Source organism: Sarcophilus harrisii, chromosome 3, assembly GCF_902635505.1.
Source record: "Sarcophilus harrisii chromosome 3, mSarHar1.11, whole genome shotgun sequence".
In the NCBI taxonomy this organism is placed as follows: domain Eukaryota; kingdom Metazoa; phylum Chordata; class Mammalia; order Dasyuromorphia; family Dasyuridae; genus Sarcophilus; species Sarcophilus harrisii.
The window spans coordinates 296,542,900-296,558,245 of record NC_045428.1 but is presented as its reverse complement, the minus strand read 5'-3'; the positions used below and the strand labels follow the sequence as shown (position 1 = coordinate 296,558,245).

The window sequence follows — 15,346 nt, the reverse complement described above, 5'->3', positions numbered from 1 at the left end:
TTCTTTTTTTTTCCCTTAAGGCAATTGGGGTTAAATGACTTGCCCAGGGTCTCACATCTAGGAAGCGTTAAATGTCTAAGGCCATATTTGAACCAGGTGCTCCTGACTTAAGGGCTGGCGCTCTATCCACTGCACCATTTAGCTGCCCCCCATATGGGATTTTCTTAGCAAAGAAATTGAAATGATTCATCATTTCTTTTCCAGCTCATTTTACAGATGGGAAAACTGAGGCAAACAGGGTAAGTGACTTCCTCAGGGTCACACAGCTAGGAAGTGTCTGAGGCCAGATTTGAACTCAAAAAAGACAAATCTTCCCAACTCCAGACTCAGCATTCTATCCACTGTCCACTGTGCTGCCTAGTTGTCCCCTCATTCTTTGGTGCTACACTGCAATGACAAACACATTGAGAATGTTCTTTGAAGTCAACATGAGCCAATTGTTTTTGTGTTCACAGTTCCACCAAAGATCTCCAACATCTCCTCAGATGTCACTGTGAATGAGGGAAGCAACGTGACCCTGGTCTGCATGGCAAATGGTCGTCCTGAGCCGGTCATCACCTGGAGGCACCTCACACCAACTGGTAAGGGTCACAGAAAGAGGATTTCAATCCTTGCATTTAGAGTACTGGCAAAACACTCAACATCTGCATGGCATCATTTTAGGCAAATGCTAATTGAATTAGATTCAGGTGATAGTCACATTCAAAGAATGTGCCCTGTGAATGACTGGCTTCATCTCTCTTGCCGCTCTGTATTCATATCTCATAAGTAGTCTTCTCAGGGTGCCTGGAAGAATTTGCAATATGATTAAGTAATGGGAGCCTGAAATAACCAGCTCACTAGTCTACAATTTGGATTTCAAATCATGGCCAATAATTCAGAGAGAGAATTATGTTAAAAATAAGATTAAATATATAGCCATGTAATTTTCTCTCACAGAGTAATCAACGGATATCCCCAGGCAATATTTAAAGTTTTCTGTTCATATAAACTAAGCAAAGTCCAGTGGCAGAATCACAGCAAAACAACTAACACTATAGGACTTCAACTCTTTTGAATACAACAATAATTTCTCCAGATTTCCCATACTCATTTGAGGGTCACCATAACGAAATATACTTTTAATTCATCATTTGGTCTTCATGTTCATACAGCTTTGGTCAGTATCTTTATTTTATAAATAAATTTAGCCTGTTCCCTAAACAGCAAAAGCATCTTTCTCAAACTTAGTATCCCTTTAATATTATCTGGACAGCATGCTGAATAGTATAGAGAAGCCTGATCATCTTGTTCTGTTATTTTTATGCAGTCGATGAAACTACAGAATGTCTCAGTCAGTGCCTAAGCACTTTGTTGGTACAACTTCGAAGTGGGACTAACGCATGGGTTATGTCTTGCAAAGTCACATGAATGAGGGGGCAGAGGATAATATTGGGTGGTTTGAAAGAGGAAAAGTTAATTGATTTGAAGCCTAGCAATTGCACACGAATCATTTTGGAATGAAGAAACTCAATACAAAAAACCTCATTAAAATCTATTTCGTAAGGGTCACATGAGCAGAAAGAGCACAGTACCAGGCACAGTAGACACAATGCTTACTAACTCACAGACAAGCAGTCTTGTATGCAGATATGTACTCTAAGATATGCAACACCAGCTACTAACTGTATTTACCTAGTTAAAGGTAGTTACTTATTCACTGTGTTTTATATGTACACAAACACATAATTTCCTGACAACAAGTATTATACTCCTCTGGAACACTCCTTTTGTTTTTTTTTTGTTTTGTTTTTTGTTTTTTTTATATCTATCTCACATAAGCACCTTATCATATTTTTTTCATTTTTTACCCCTGAGCTCTTATTCCCAGTGAGAGAAGAGAGGATTTGCCTCAGTGACAGAATAATGAACATGGGGTAGGGAGTTTTGTTGCTCTCAAAAGTTGGAAGGACAGAAGTATTCCTTTCAGCTTTTTCTGCTCATAAAGGGAAAACCTTATTTGGAGACAGCCAAAGAAGATGCTTTACTGTCTTATGTGACAGAATAGCTGCTTGCAATTCGAAGCAGCATGAGCAAGAAATCCATCCAGCTTTGTTCAATTATTAATTGCTCCTTCAACACTACAGAGTGTGACTGTCGTGCAGAGGAAGTGTACCTGTAATTAGCTCGACCCCACAGGGACATCAAGCCTTGAAAGGAGGAAGCTTCCTTGCAGGGTTTGTGGATACCTGATTGCCTGTCATTTGACGACACTGAGGCAGAAAGAAAATAAGGTGTATGGTATATATCTTATGAGAAGAGGAATATTTTTCTCCTTTGCGTTTTACTAAATATGGCTTGAATATTTTGAAAGAGGAGGGGATTTTTGTATTTAAATGTATTGCAAAGCAACTTGAGGGAACAAAACAAAAGCTTGTAGGACAGTGTGAAATTGTTTGAAAAAATGTAAAATCAGAAATTTTACCTGAAATGAATGGAGTAGAATACTGGAGCAAACAGTACTACTCAGAGGGCACTTTTCTTGTCTCACTGGCTCCTTCATTTCTCTTTCCATTTTTAACCATTCTATGGAGTGAAAAAGGCATATCATGTATGTGGGTATGAAAATATAACCTATTCCCCCATAATTAAGTTAGGCTTTTATAATCCTGTGAGTCTTGAGGGGAAATCACATTATAACTTATATTTCCTTTTGAACATTTGATTTCCCTCCTGTGAGCAATCTAAATCCTGTCTTCATCAGACTTTTGTTTCTAAATCTTTCTATTCATATCTAAGTGGAAGTCCATCTTTCATGTGAGCATCACATTCTGTCAGAATTACTCAGGATTTTGCTGAAACGTATTTGTGAGGCAGTACATTTCTGCAAAGGTCGTTAATCCAAATAAGCCAATGAAATTTCTCCTTTTTTTTCCCTCTAGTACCTGCCAGCTCATTCTGTGTAGTTATGTACTATATAGTCTGCAGGTTGCAACAAGGTCACAATATTTCAATTCTGTGAATACACAGAATTCTCCAAAATGGAAACTTGATATAACAACACCTTCAGAATTCTAGAAATTTTCTAAGCTCTATAAGTTATACTTTGATGGGCCTAAGAGAAAAAAACTATAGAAAATTTAGATAATTCCTGTTTCAGGTACAATCCTCTTTTTACGGTTCACTTTGTATATAGAAATGTTTTATTTACTTGTTCCTTTCAGTTTAGAATTAAAAAAAAAAAAACTGAGAAACTACTTTAAAGGTTTAGGAGGATCCCTTGATCCCCAGAAGTTGAATTGACTCTGTTTCCCCACTGGGGTCAGGAGTACCTATCCTCTAATCCTCTAGGGATTAGGCTAGATTAGGCACTTCTAAAGAACTGGAAATTTACTGACTGCACTAAAATCAAGTGTCCCTTTCAATCTTTTTCACAGTAAAGTATGTACCTGAGGTTAGCCTTATGAAATTCCATTACTGCTGTTGAGTTAAGAGCTTTATTTCTATTTGTAAAACAGATCTAGCTATAGCAGTTTCGAGTGGGATTGTCAGTGAAATTTCTAGTCTTGAAAATTTGTGAAAATTAAATAAAGAAAGAAGCTTAGTTAAATTTTAAGATTTAAATTTTCTATCATTCAGTACATTATAGTTGCTGTAATAACCATGGTTTTATTATCCTGCCATACATGAAGAAGGTAACATGCATTTGTGGTTAATATGGAAAATATGTTCTAAGATTTGTGTTTCAGGAAGTACTCTTTCTAAGGTGTTTTGGAGTGAAATTTTAAGAATATGTTTTGATTTTAAGATTGTTTAGATTGCAGACAAGGTATCAAGGCATGGAGAAGTGTTGATTATGAGTGCTGAGTACTCAGTACCTCTCAGTACCAAGGTACATTAAGTAAATATCTATCAAACATCTGCCATAGTATAAAGTGGTGAAGAGGAATAATGTTTCAAGCCTACTCCAATTTTTATTTTATTTGTACTTTATATTTCTTCCTTTAGAGTTTTTGTTTTGTCTTTTCTAAAAAAAGAAAAAGAAAAAGGTAAAAAATTAAAAGTTATTATTAATTGAAATACTGATAAGTTTATGATTTCATTGGTCTAGGGTATTCCTAGGTGAGTAATCAGACTCTATTAACCTAGAAAGACAATTTTCTCTACAATGTTAATCTTTAAAAAGTGACCAGAATAAGGATAAATGATATACAAGAAGTCCTATAGGCTGAATATGTCAGCAGTAAGACTTGAACCTAACATCTTTAGTCATGTCTCTAATATCATATTGTCTAAGACATTTAAATTACATATCTTCTATCTATAGAATACATGTTTTTTTTCCCTAAAGAAATAACACCTTAACAAAATAAAGTTTAATAAATATTCATATTCATTTTTGTTTTACAAAAAGGTAAAGTTGTATTAAGAGCCTCGGGACAAATCATCACATTAACCCATGAATCTAAGCTATTCTTCATTTCTGATTTTGCAGATTTCCTTTTTAACTCATCCACATTTTTTCTATAGCTGTAGGGGAGCTAATTGCAACGTCTACTTTTTTCCCCCAAAAAATGTAGACATTTTGTGAGTTATTTGTGTGTAAAAACATCTTAAGTTTATTTTAAGATAAGAAGTATATTTTTACCCAATTCATATGATTCCAGAATGGCCTAATCAAGTCAGCACAGACTTTGCTTCAGGAAACTTCCCATTGAAGCAAATATACTTTAGACAGAATGAGTTCTTGCAGAACTTAAAGATATTGTGGATATGCATTTTGGAGTCTCTAACATAAGCCAAAACATCCTGTTTGGTGAATGTCAGAGGGACTGAAATTGGTCACACTTCTCCTCTGAATATTTTATAGTCTATAGAGTTATTAATACAATGTTTTCAAAGAACACATGACAAATGTTCCTTGAATTGTTGAAATGAATTTGGGATATGTCCTATATACTTTAGAATTTGCTTTTTTGTGAATTCTCTAGTGTAGTGAAAACAAACTAGACATTCTGTAATACTCCTAGACAGATATACTTCTGAATCCTACTATTATAACAAGACAAAATGGGGAATAACTGAACCAGCAAAGACCATCCAAACCAAACCAAACAATAAAACAGAAAGTCAGGGATTTCAAGGAATAGAAATGAGGATTGTAGGTCAGAAATGCTAGTTCTGGGTATCTTAATCAATCATAGAAATATTATTATAAAATTTATAATTATCAATATATAATTTTATAATAATATTTATATAGAATTTTAAGAATTGCAAAGATGTGAGACCTACAAAAACTGTATGATGCAAGTACTGTTAGTATAGTATATACTTTTATAGATGAGGAAAAATTGGAATTAGAAAACTAAGTGATTTGGTACACAACTTTTAAAGTATTAGAATCAGAATTAGAATTTAGATATTCCTGACTCTACATCCAGCAATCTTCCTAAGTGAAAAGTAAAGAGTCAAAGGTCAGTCCTTTATTCTTATATCACAATCAATTTTGTAGAACCCCATTTGGCAAAGATACTAGGGTGGTTTTCCTTTTTCTTCTCTGGATCATTTTACAGATATGGAAACTGAGGCAAACATAGTTCACTGACTTCCAGGGTTACATAGCTAGTAAATGCCTGAGGCTATATTTGAATTCAGATCTTTCAGACTCTAGGCATGGTACTCTAGCTACTATGCCACCTGATTACATTCAAGTCAGTCCTACTTTCTGTTTTAAAGGTACAAGTGCGGTTCAGGGATCTAATTCTGATGTTCTCTACTCCTATAATGCTTTTGGTTGAGAGGAATAGTCCTTAGAATTTGTCCTAAGGGCAAGAATATGTTTTTGTTCCCATGGCTGGATCCAAATGTGTCACTTAGTTGATAGAAGAGAAAGGATAAACTAAGCCATCAATCAATCAATGATCTTGGATGGTCTTCTGAAAAACATAGAACAATTCAGTCTTGGAGGCAGAGAGACATCTACAGATATTAAATTGAAACTCTGCTAAGGACATTCTGCTGACTTTGTTATTTTTTTTTTTTCCCTTTGTCGTTACTTCTTTCTTCATAGAATGTTCTACAAACTTGTTCTATCACTTTATGGCACTATATAGAGTGTGTTTCCATTTATGACTCCCACAATTGGTAGCAAATATTGCCTATTTTCAGATTTGCCTCTTGAGAATCTTTGTATCATTAAATGATACAACAGAATACCTTACACAATTTACTAGCCATAGAAAATTAAAGATTTTTAACATCTTCTATTTGTGATACCAAACTTCTAACTCTCCTTCTATATCATAATGAATCATAATCATGTTGATAATGACATTTCTGAGAATATTTTCCTATAGAGAATCTTATCTTATTATGTCCCCAATGAGAGCCAATGCAACATTGTAGCACATGTGAGAACAAAGAAGCTACCTACTGGGATGAAGGTGCACATTTTAGATCTTCCAGCCAGAAACTCTTATTTTGGGATTGATTTCTCTTCATTAACCCTACAACAAATGTTTTGTCACCATGAAAATGGCACTAGATTTAATCTATCAAGACAGCTTTTTTTTTTAATTAAAGTAGCAAAAATTATCTGGCACTCTCAGTGGTGAGACATTTAGTAACAATAGAATATATAGTCATTTATTGATGACCAACTGTGTAGGTTGTCTAGCTCACTAGAAATCTAGATTGAAAGGAAAATAATAAAAGAGAAAGAAAAAGAGTGGCTTTGGAAGTTGAAGAAATTGGCAGGCACAGGTAAGACAAAAATCACTAAGGAAAAAAAAATGAAGGTTAATTCATTTTGAAAGCAAGAGCAAGCTACCTTAGTAGAAGATGGAACAGGGTTACCTTTATAACTCACAAACCTAAGAACCACAATACCAAAAAGCCCCCAAAACACAATGGATTTAATCTAATGCTTTCTACTATTGGGAATTCAGAGAAAATGTATAGAACAAAAATTATAATACTTTGCAAAATAGTCTAAGCAATCAATCAATTTCTTTTTAAGTTAAAGAAGGCTCTCTTCTACTTTATTTAAAATTAGAAAATAAAAGAATTGTCTTTTTTCCTATTCTGTTTCCACCTCCTGATTCCTAACATATGTACGCACAAACTATACATCTCTCCCTAATATATACAAGAGGAAAGAGAGAAGATGGTGGAGGAAAGTAGCACTAAAGTATACTTCTGAGAATTCTGAGATGTGTTTAGATTAGTTAAAAAGTATGTACAGGGAGAGAGAGAGAGAGTATAGTTTTTCTGTTTCCATTAAATCAAGGACAAGAGAAAATGAGCTTAAAGAATGAGTCAGAAGTATTTCAATCAGCTTTTCACAGAAACAAGGGAGTTTGCAGTGCCTACCATACCAGAAACAGTTAAGGGAAATGAAGATATTTAGCCTTGAGAAGAAGAGACAAGGGAGAAGTAATAGCTGTCTTCAAATACTTGAAGGGCTGTCATGTGGAAGGATTAGGTTTATTCTGCTTGGATTCAGAGAGCAGAACTAGTCCACTGAGAGGAAGCTGAAAGAAAACAGATTTTGGTTCAATATAAGAAAGTTTTTTTTTTTTTTTTTCCCCACAAATAATTAAAAAACAATCTGAAAATTATCACAATATACATGCATTTAAGACTTTCTGAGATAAATAATAAAAATGTTACTACTCCCATTTTGTTTATCTATCTATTTATTTATTTATTTTTGCTAAGGCAATTGGGGTTAAGTGACTTGCCTAGGATTACACAGCTAGGAAGTGTTAAGTGTCTGAGATCAGATTTGAACTCAGGTCCTCCTGAATTTAGGGGTGGTGCTCTATCCACTGCTCCACCTAGCTGCCCCAACTATTCCCATTTTAGAGATGAGACAATTGAGGCTGAGAAAGATTAAATGTCTTGACCATAGTCACATAGTTAGAAAGTACTAAAATCAGGACTTCAAGTCAAAGCTTTTGATTCTAAGTTTAATATGTTTTCCAGGACACCATTCTAGCTCTCCAATGATGGAGTGATCTTACAAAAAAGAGTGTTCTCCCTTTTTGAAGGCTCTTCTACAATGTTTGAATGATCAGCTGCTGGTTATGTCATTAAAGGTTTCATCAATATGGTAAAGAATCAGAGTAGAAAGCCTCTGAAGGTCTTTCCCATTCTTTGATACAATGACTCTAATAAATAACTCTTTAAGGGAAGATACCCTTCAAGGAAAGAGTTATATAAATCTTTAAGGGCTAAGTGAACATAAATTACTACTATTGTTATCTTCAACATCATTCCCATCATTCTTACCATCATATGTGACCAGGTTAAATGACTTGTCCAAGAAAACAAAACAAACAAAACAAAACTATTATGTAACAGAATCTAAACTTAAACTCAGATCTTCTTTCACTAGACTAAAACTAATAAATCTCCATTATTATGGAGAATCCAGACTTCCTATTTGAATATTCCACAAGCAATTTAAAAATATTATTTCCAAAATATATCTCAAATTGATTTCAAATTCAAACTCTCTGTTCTCACTGCCACCACAAGCCTTTTTTCAACTCATAGAGAACACTATAGTATCTTCCTATAGGTCTTTCCACATTTTATCTCTTTCTACTTAGAATATTTCAAACTATTTCCAGATTAATTCTCCTTATCTATATTTAAAATCATTGAACACATTCTTCAAAAACCATTTAGCACCTATCATGTGCAAGGCATTGAGCATATAAATACAAAAATTAAACAATCTCTTCCTTTAAGAACTTACATTTTGTTTCTGAGTACAGGAAGGAGACACAAACTATGTATTTGAGGGAGGAAATAATGCTAATTACTGTGGAAATCAGACTTCATTGAAAAAATGGAACATGAGTTGGTTACAAATTTGGAGATATGGAGTTAAGAAGTGAAGGCATTCTAGGTATAGAGGGGGTTGTGGTTACAGTGAATGTATAGAGACAGATGATGTAAAGTTAAGTTTGGGTCTGTGTGCACTAATATTGCATATTTGCTGGAATATGTTATATATAATGTAAGGGTAAGTGAAATAAAGCTAGAAATGTAGTTTGCAGTTGGACTGTTCAAGCCTTTAAATGTTAGGTTAAAGAGCTTTTATCTTATTCTAGAAGCAGAAGGATCCACAGTAAGTGTTTGAGCAGACATGCAGATTAATCAATCTGTGCTTTAGACGTTTGTTTTGGTAGCCACAAAGAGAATAAGTGGAAAGATGACAAGTCAAAAGCAAGAAGAGCAAGTAGAACATTGTTATCTTAATACAGGCCAGCTTTGCCTAGAGCTTGAACAAGTTTAGTAATTAAGAATCTGGGATTGATTTTTTGGTAGTAAGGGAATGAATGAAAGAAGACCCAAAGGATAAAGAAATTCACATTGGAGAAAAGTTGAACTGATTCACTGTTTGGTTAAGAGCATGAAGGGAGCAAAGCAAGGCCATAACATGAATGATGGATTTGGAGGAGAGGGTAATATAAAGAAAGTGAAGATCTCGGTGAGGAAAAAGAATACATTTAGGAAGATAGAGGTCAAGAGAAAAGGAGAAAGAAAGAGGAAAAGAGAGAGAGACACATATAGGCACATAGATAATAGGTTAAAAGATAATACCAGCAAGAGGGCAATTTCAGAATTTTATATTATTAAGGTAGAGGTAGAAGTAATCAGACTGATGGTAAGGCCTAAAATATGACTAGCTTTTTAATCATGTGATTGACTTGTTCAAAACCTTACAGTAGTTCTCCTAATCAAGTGCACTTCAGACATTAGTTTAGCATCCAGGTCTTCCATACTCAGTAGCTGCCCTCTTTCTAGCTTTATTTTATGGAGGACTTCACATACTCTATATTCCATCCAAAATTTGACTACAACCCAAAATAACTTTGCTTATTTCATTCTTCTTTATGCCCCTCACTTACCCATCTAGTCTGCCAAATTCCTAAAAATTCTTTGAAACCCCACTAAAATACTAACTGCTCCTAGGACACTTCTCCACATGTAATGACTTCCCTCACCCCTCCCCCCAAATTTCATATCAGACTTTCAGCTCTCTTCTCAGTTTTGTAGTTTTGTTGTTGTTTTGGGGTTTTTTTTTTGGTTTGTTTGTTTTGTTTTGTTTTGTTTTTGGTATTAAAACTACTTATGCAAGTGCCAAATCCTTCTATGAGATTGTTTTCCCTATGAAATCTAGGATCATTATTTATCAAAACGTTGTGTCTCTTCCAGAACCTAACTCATTATGGACATCTAATAAATATTAATTGAATTGCATTTTAATCAAATTAAAGAAATATTCAGATTCAAATTCTTCTTTCTAGTATTTACTAGTTGTTGATCCTGGGCAAGTCATGATAGATGTAGAGACAGAAAGATATATATGTGTGTGTGTATGTGTATGTATGTTCATATGTATATAAAAATAGGTTTATCTCTGTATACGTACTTATATGCATGTGTGTTTAAATACACACATATATATATACAAATATGTGTGTGTATTCTGGTACTCTCTAGGAGCTAAACATAAATTTTTGTCTCTTTGTAATAAACATTTTGAAGTAATGATAAAATCATAGAGCCTGGGGATATAGCTAATTTTATGATTTGTAAAAAAAATATATTGATCATCCCTTTTGTTAAGATATTAATAAATTTAAAATTTTTAAATGTGATTTATTGGAATTCTGACTAAAGGGATGATAATTATATTGATATTTTAAAACCAAAGAACCTGCCAAATTCTGATATTTGAGGAGCCAGGAATTCCCTTTTGCTTTCTACATTCCATTAATGTTTTTAGTAGTCTATTGATTTTGCAGATCAGAAAAGGGAAACCTTGAGAGTTTACATGGTTTGTTCATAACTAAGTAATTAAAGAATCATAATTTAAATATACATTCTCTAAAACCATGAACTCTTCACATTGTGCAATATTACTTTCAATAACAATGTATCTCTGTGCCTTAATATTGGTCAACCCCCACTCACCCCCACATCCTCTATGTCTGGAAGGCTCATTCTTCTTATCTTAAAATCCATGGCATTCTTCAAGGCTCACTTCAAATATTTCCTTCCACAGGAGGCCTTCCCTGGTCCTCCCAGTTACAATACTAACTTCTGCCCCAAAGTTACCTTGTATCTACTCTGTTTGTATTATCATGTGTCTATATGTTCTCTTTCTCCAGTAGAATGTTAAGTGGGCTATTTTCATTGTCCCTTTTCATCATTTTCTTTGCAAAAAAAAAAAAAAAGTTTGTTGATTTAAATGTCAAATCATGAAGTTTTATTTCATGAAATTTAGAACTGGAAAGGCCCTTAGAGACTTAGTTCCATCCTCTTATTTTACAGATGCAAAAATTAAGGCTTGGAGCAGTTAAATGACTGACCTGAGATCATCTGCGGACTTGGGACTCAAATGTCTTTAGGGAGTTGGAAGGGAATGGGGAGATGAAACACTTAAGATGTCACTATGTGCCAGGCACTGTGCTAAGTATTTTTTAAAGATATTATTTGATTTATTATTGAATATAATATTTCAAGAAACAAGCTTATTTTTTTAAAAGTGTCATTCTTTTCCTTTGTCCTCTACTTTTATTTTGTGATCCAAATCAGATTTTCTTCTCGTGTCAGTCAAAAATTTAGAAACCCAGGAGTCATCTGTATAAAGCCCCTTTTCTCTCTTACCAAGTGATTGTTAAATTGAGGCTATAGCTGCCGTTGACTGCAGTGTTAAAGCCTAGGGAAAGGAAAGGAAAGGAAAAGAGAGGGGGAAAAAAGACCTGTATTAATAATTCAATTTGCAAATATCAATGCAAATCAGATCTAATTCTTCAAGGTATTCTAGTAATAAAAACTGAAATGTCAATCTTTGAATGACATCATTCCTTTTCTATGCACAGTCACTGAGTCTCTCTCTGCCACTTTGGGCAGCCCTTGATTGGGGAATGAGAGACTTAAAGAGTATGTGAAGAGGGAATGGCTGTCCTGTCTCATAAAGTACCTGCCTGCAGAGAGAATTCAGAGCATTTGTGAAGCCTTACACTCCTTTCGTCTTAACAAAAGCAAAAATCCTTAGAAATAATCATACTAATATCAGAATATCACTTACTGTAGGGGAAAGTATTGCAGGTAGCAATATATATTTTGTATTGTCTCTAGATGAATATTTTTTTTTTCTTTTTTAAAAGTCTTTTTCAGAGATCATAAGAAGAGTCAGAAATGCCTGCCTCTGGTGCATACTTACTTAGTGTTATAGGTTACAAAGCATTGTGGATAGACTTCTGGGCATGGAGTCAAGAAGCCCTCATCTTCCTGAGTTCAGATCTGGCCTCAGATACTTAACTAGCTGTATGACTGAGAAGTCTGTTTGCCTCAGTTTGAACTAGAGAAGGAAATGGCAAATTCTTCCAGTGTCTCTGTCAAGAAAACTTGAATAGGGTCACAAAAAGTGACTTTTTGTCTTTAATGACCAAGAAACAATAAATGTCTCGATCTCTTAAAGCCCACAGAAAATTCTAAGTGTGTAAGTTATAGATAAGTCACAGATCTGCACTGGTGGAGAGAGTATCAGCAGTTTCATGTAACATTGAAGAATCACGAGGCTCTAGGAATAGATTCTGGATTGCCAAGTGTGACCTCACTCTTGTGCAACCTGGAAGCTTCATATTCTTAATAACAGTGGAATTCACATCACTACATTCTCACCCACTGCCACAAGGAATGATAATAGATAATTAATTTTCATTTTATAGTTTTCTTTGCTTTTTCCTAATAATGATGCATGAATATTCAGTTAAAGAAACTCTTTCCCTTATATTTATTCTTTATAACTAATTTCCTGAATCTTTTATCTTCCTCTCTTCCTATAAATTCCATAAACCCATAAGTCATAAGTTCATCTCTCATAGTATTTCATTAAAAACATCTGTATATTGATGTGAAATACTTTTCTAAATTCAGGACATAAGACAATCTCTTCAGAAACTAAATGAGATCTAGACGCAAGTCCTCTCCTGATTTTTTGTCTTGCCACTGGACCTCAACAACTCTAGAAAACAGTGAGGTAGGTGATTGTGCAAATCTGCTTCACTTAAATCCAATTCACATGCAAGTTAAGATATCACTTGATGTCATTAATTCTCTTTAAAATGAGGGAAGAACAACAATAACATAACCAAATAGAATTTAAATCCCCTGAGGGAACTGGATTTTTTTCCCCCTCATGATTATAAGATCAGAACTTTAGAGCTGGAAGGAACCTTAGAGGTCATGCTGTCTAAACTCCCAGTTTTACAGACAAGGAAAATCAAGATCAAATAGCTTAACCTGCTTTGCCCGGAGTCATTGAGGTAGGGAGTGGTGAAGCTAAAATTCATTCTTCTTTCTTTCACTCTAAATCTGGTAACTTTGTCTTTATCGCATACCGTTCCCCAGTGTGACACATGTTACAGCAAATCATTTTTCTTTGTATCCCTATCACTTACAACTTAGGGTCTTGCACAGTATAGGCAATTAATAAATGGTTTTTTAAATGATGAATTTTTAATGAGTTTTATTAGCCAATTAGGAGTTCACTATTTTGGTGGCTCACCTATGGTGGAAATCAATGGTCAACTTCTAATATCCCTGTTTCTATTAATATGATTTGCCATTTCTTCAGTGACTTATTCATGTTCCAAATCTTAATTTCATCTTTAATTCTCCCATCTTCCTCCTCTCCCATATTCAATCTCTTTCCAAACAGTATAAATACTATTAATATTATGCATGCATTGTCTCTCTCAATTATCCTTTTAAAATAATAATAATTATTGTTAATTTTTCTTTTTTATTCCTATTGTCATTAGTTCACAACTTAGTGACTTCAATTCTAGGCTAGTGAAATAAATCCCTTCTCATCAAATCATCTAGATCAAGGCTTCTTAAATTGTGGGTCACAATCCCATATTGGATCACATAACTATGCGGGTTGTGAAAATTGGCAACAGTGAAAGATTTCTGAATGCAACCTATCAAAAAGTAATTCAAAACCAAATACTTAATGAATCTGTAGTGTTTCTGGCAGTGCCTGCCCTTGATATGCTGCTTTACTTCCCTGCAGCCTTGCTTCTGAACATACAATATGCATACTTTGCATTGTTCATGGACAAATTCTGCCAAAAACAGGCTCATCTCAGATTTAAGACAAGGTCATGTAAAAATTTCTTGGGCAAATAAGTTTTTATGAGTGGAAGAAGTTTAAAAAGTCTTGATCTAGTCTTAGACTTAAGAAGTCTTATCATTTCCAAGTTGTTATTGTTTATTGTTTATTTCTAATATCTTTCTTCTTTCCCATAGCAATTGGGTAACATAGCTTCCTCCTTCCCTTCCCACCCTCCTTTCCTTCCTCTCTCCCTCCCTCTCTCCCTCCCTCTTCCTTCCTCTTCCTCCCTGCCTGCTTTTCTCCCTCCCTCCCTCTCTTCCTTCCTTCCTTCTATCCTTCCTTTAGTGGAAGACTTGGATTACAATTCAATGTCAAATACTTATTAGCTATGTGACCCTAGATAGGCAGCAATCAATCAGTAAACATTTACTTATTTAAAACTATGTATCAAGAACTATGCTAAGTCCTGGGGATTCAAAAAAGGTAAAGAAACTCCTTGTTCTTAAGACATCCACAGTGTAATGAGGGAGAGTATATGAAAACAACTATGTACAAACAAGATATATGCAAGATAAATTGGACATAATCATCAGAGGGAAGGCACTATCCTTAAGGGCAATTGAACTTTGGGGCATGAACACAAAAAGATCTAGGTAGGAATCCTAACTCTGGATTAATTATGAGAGCTATGAGTTCTAGAGAAGTCAATTTACCTCTTTAAGTCACTGTTTCTTCATCTATAAAGTGGAATAATAGTTCTTATGTTACTTATCCCATAACCCTCTTATGAGTTTACAGTGAGAAAATCCTGTAAAACATTTAACAAATTTTAAAACATTATATAGATGTTGTAATAATTATGTTGCATTTTAAATTTAGCTCTTTGATGTCTAGATTTTATTTCTATTGTGAAAAATTGCACATTAATTGGGATTTGAATGAATCTTTTAAAAATGAATAAATGAACTACAGTAATACTTCCCTTTGGGTTATCTCCTATTTTGTGACAAAGCACAAAATCATGCTTCATCTTATGTGGATGAGAATGACTTTCATTCCCTATATATAATAGTCCCTGTTAACTAATCTTTGAGGAAGAAAATATTTCTCTAAATAATTCTGTATAAGTTCTTTGCAGCGGGCTGAGTCAACCACTCATAGTCATAGAGGATTGAAAGATTTTTATGGGGTAAGATGAGATTTTTTTAAAAGTCCTTG

The 15,346-nt window shown here is 34.2% G+C and overlaps 1 protein-coding gene across 3 annotated transcripts in view; it reads left to right on the top strand.

The window, feature by feature from the left end:
• The window catches only part of LSAMP (limbic system associated membrane protein), a 771,452-nt gene that overhangs the window by 523,065 nt on the left and 233,041 nt on the right, over nucleotides 1–15,346 (top strand). For all 3 annotated transcript variants that reach the window (XM_003763605.3, XM_031959689.1, XM_031959687.1), the window contains exon 3: nucleotides 456–581. In XM_003763605.3, the coding sequence (XP_003763653.1) occupies nucleotides 456–581 (126 nt within the window). The remainder of the gene's footprint in view (nucleotides 1–455; nucleotides 582–15,346) is intronic.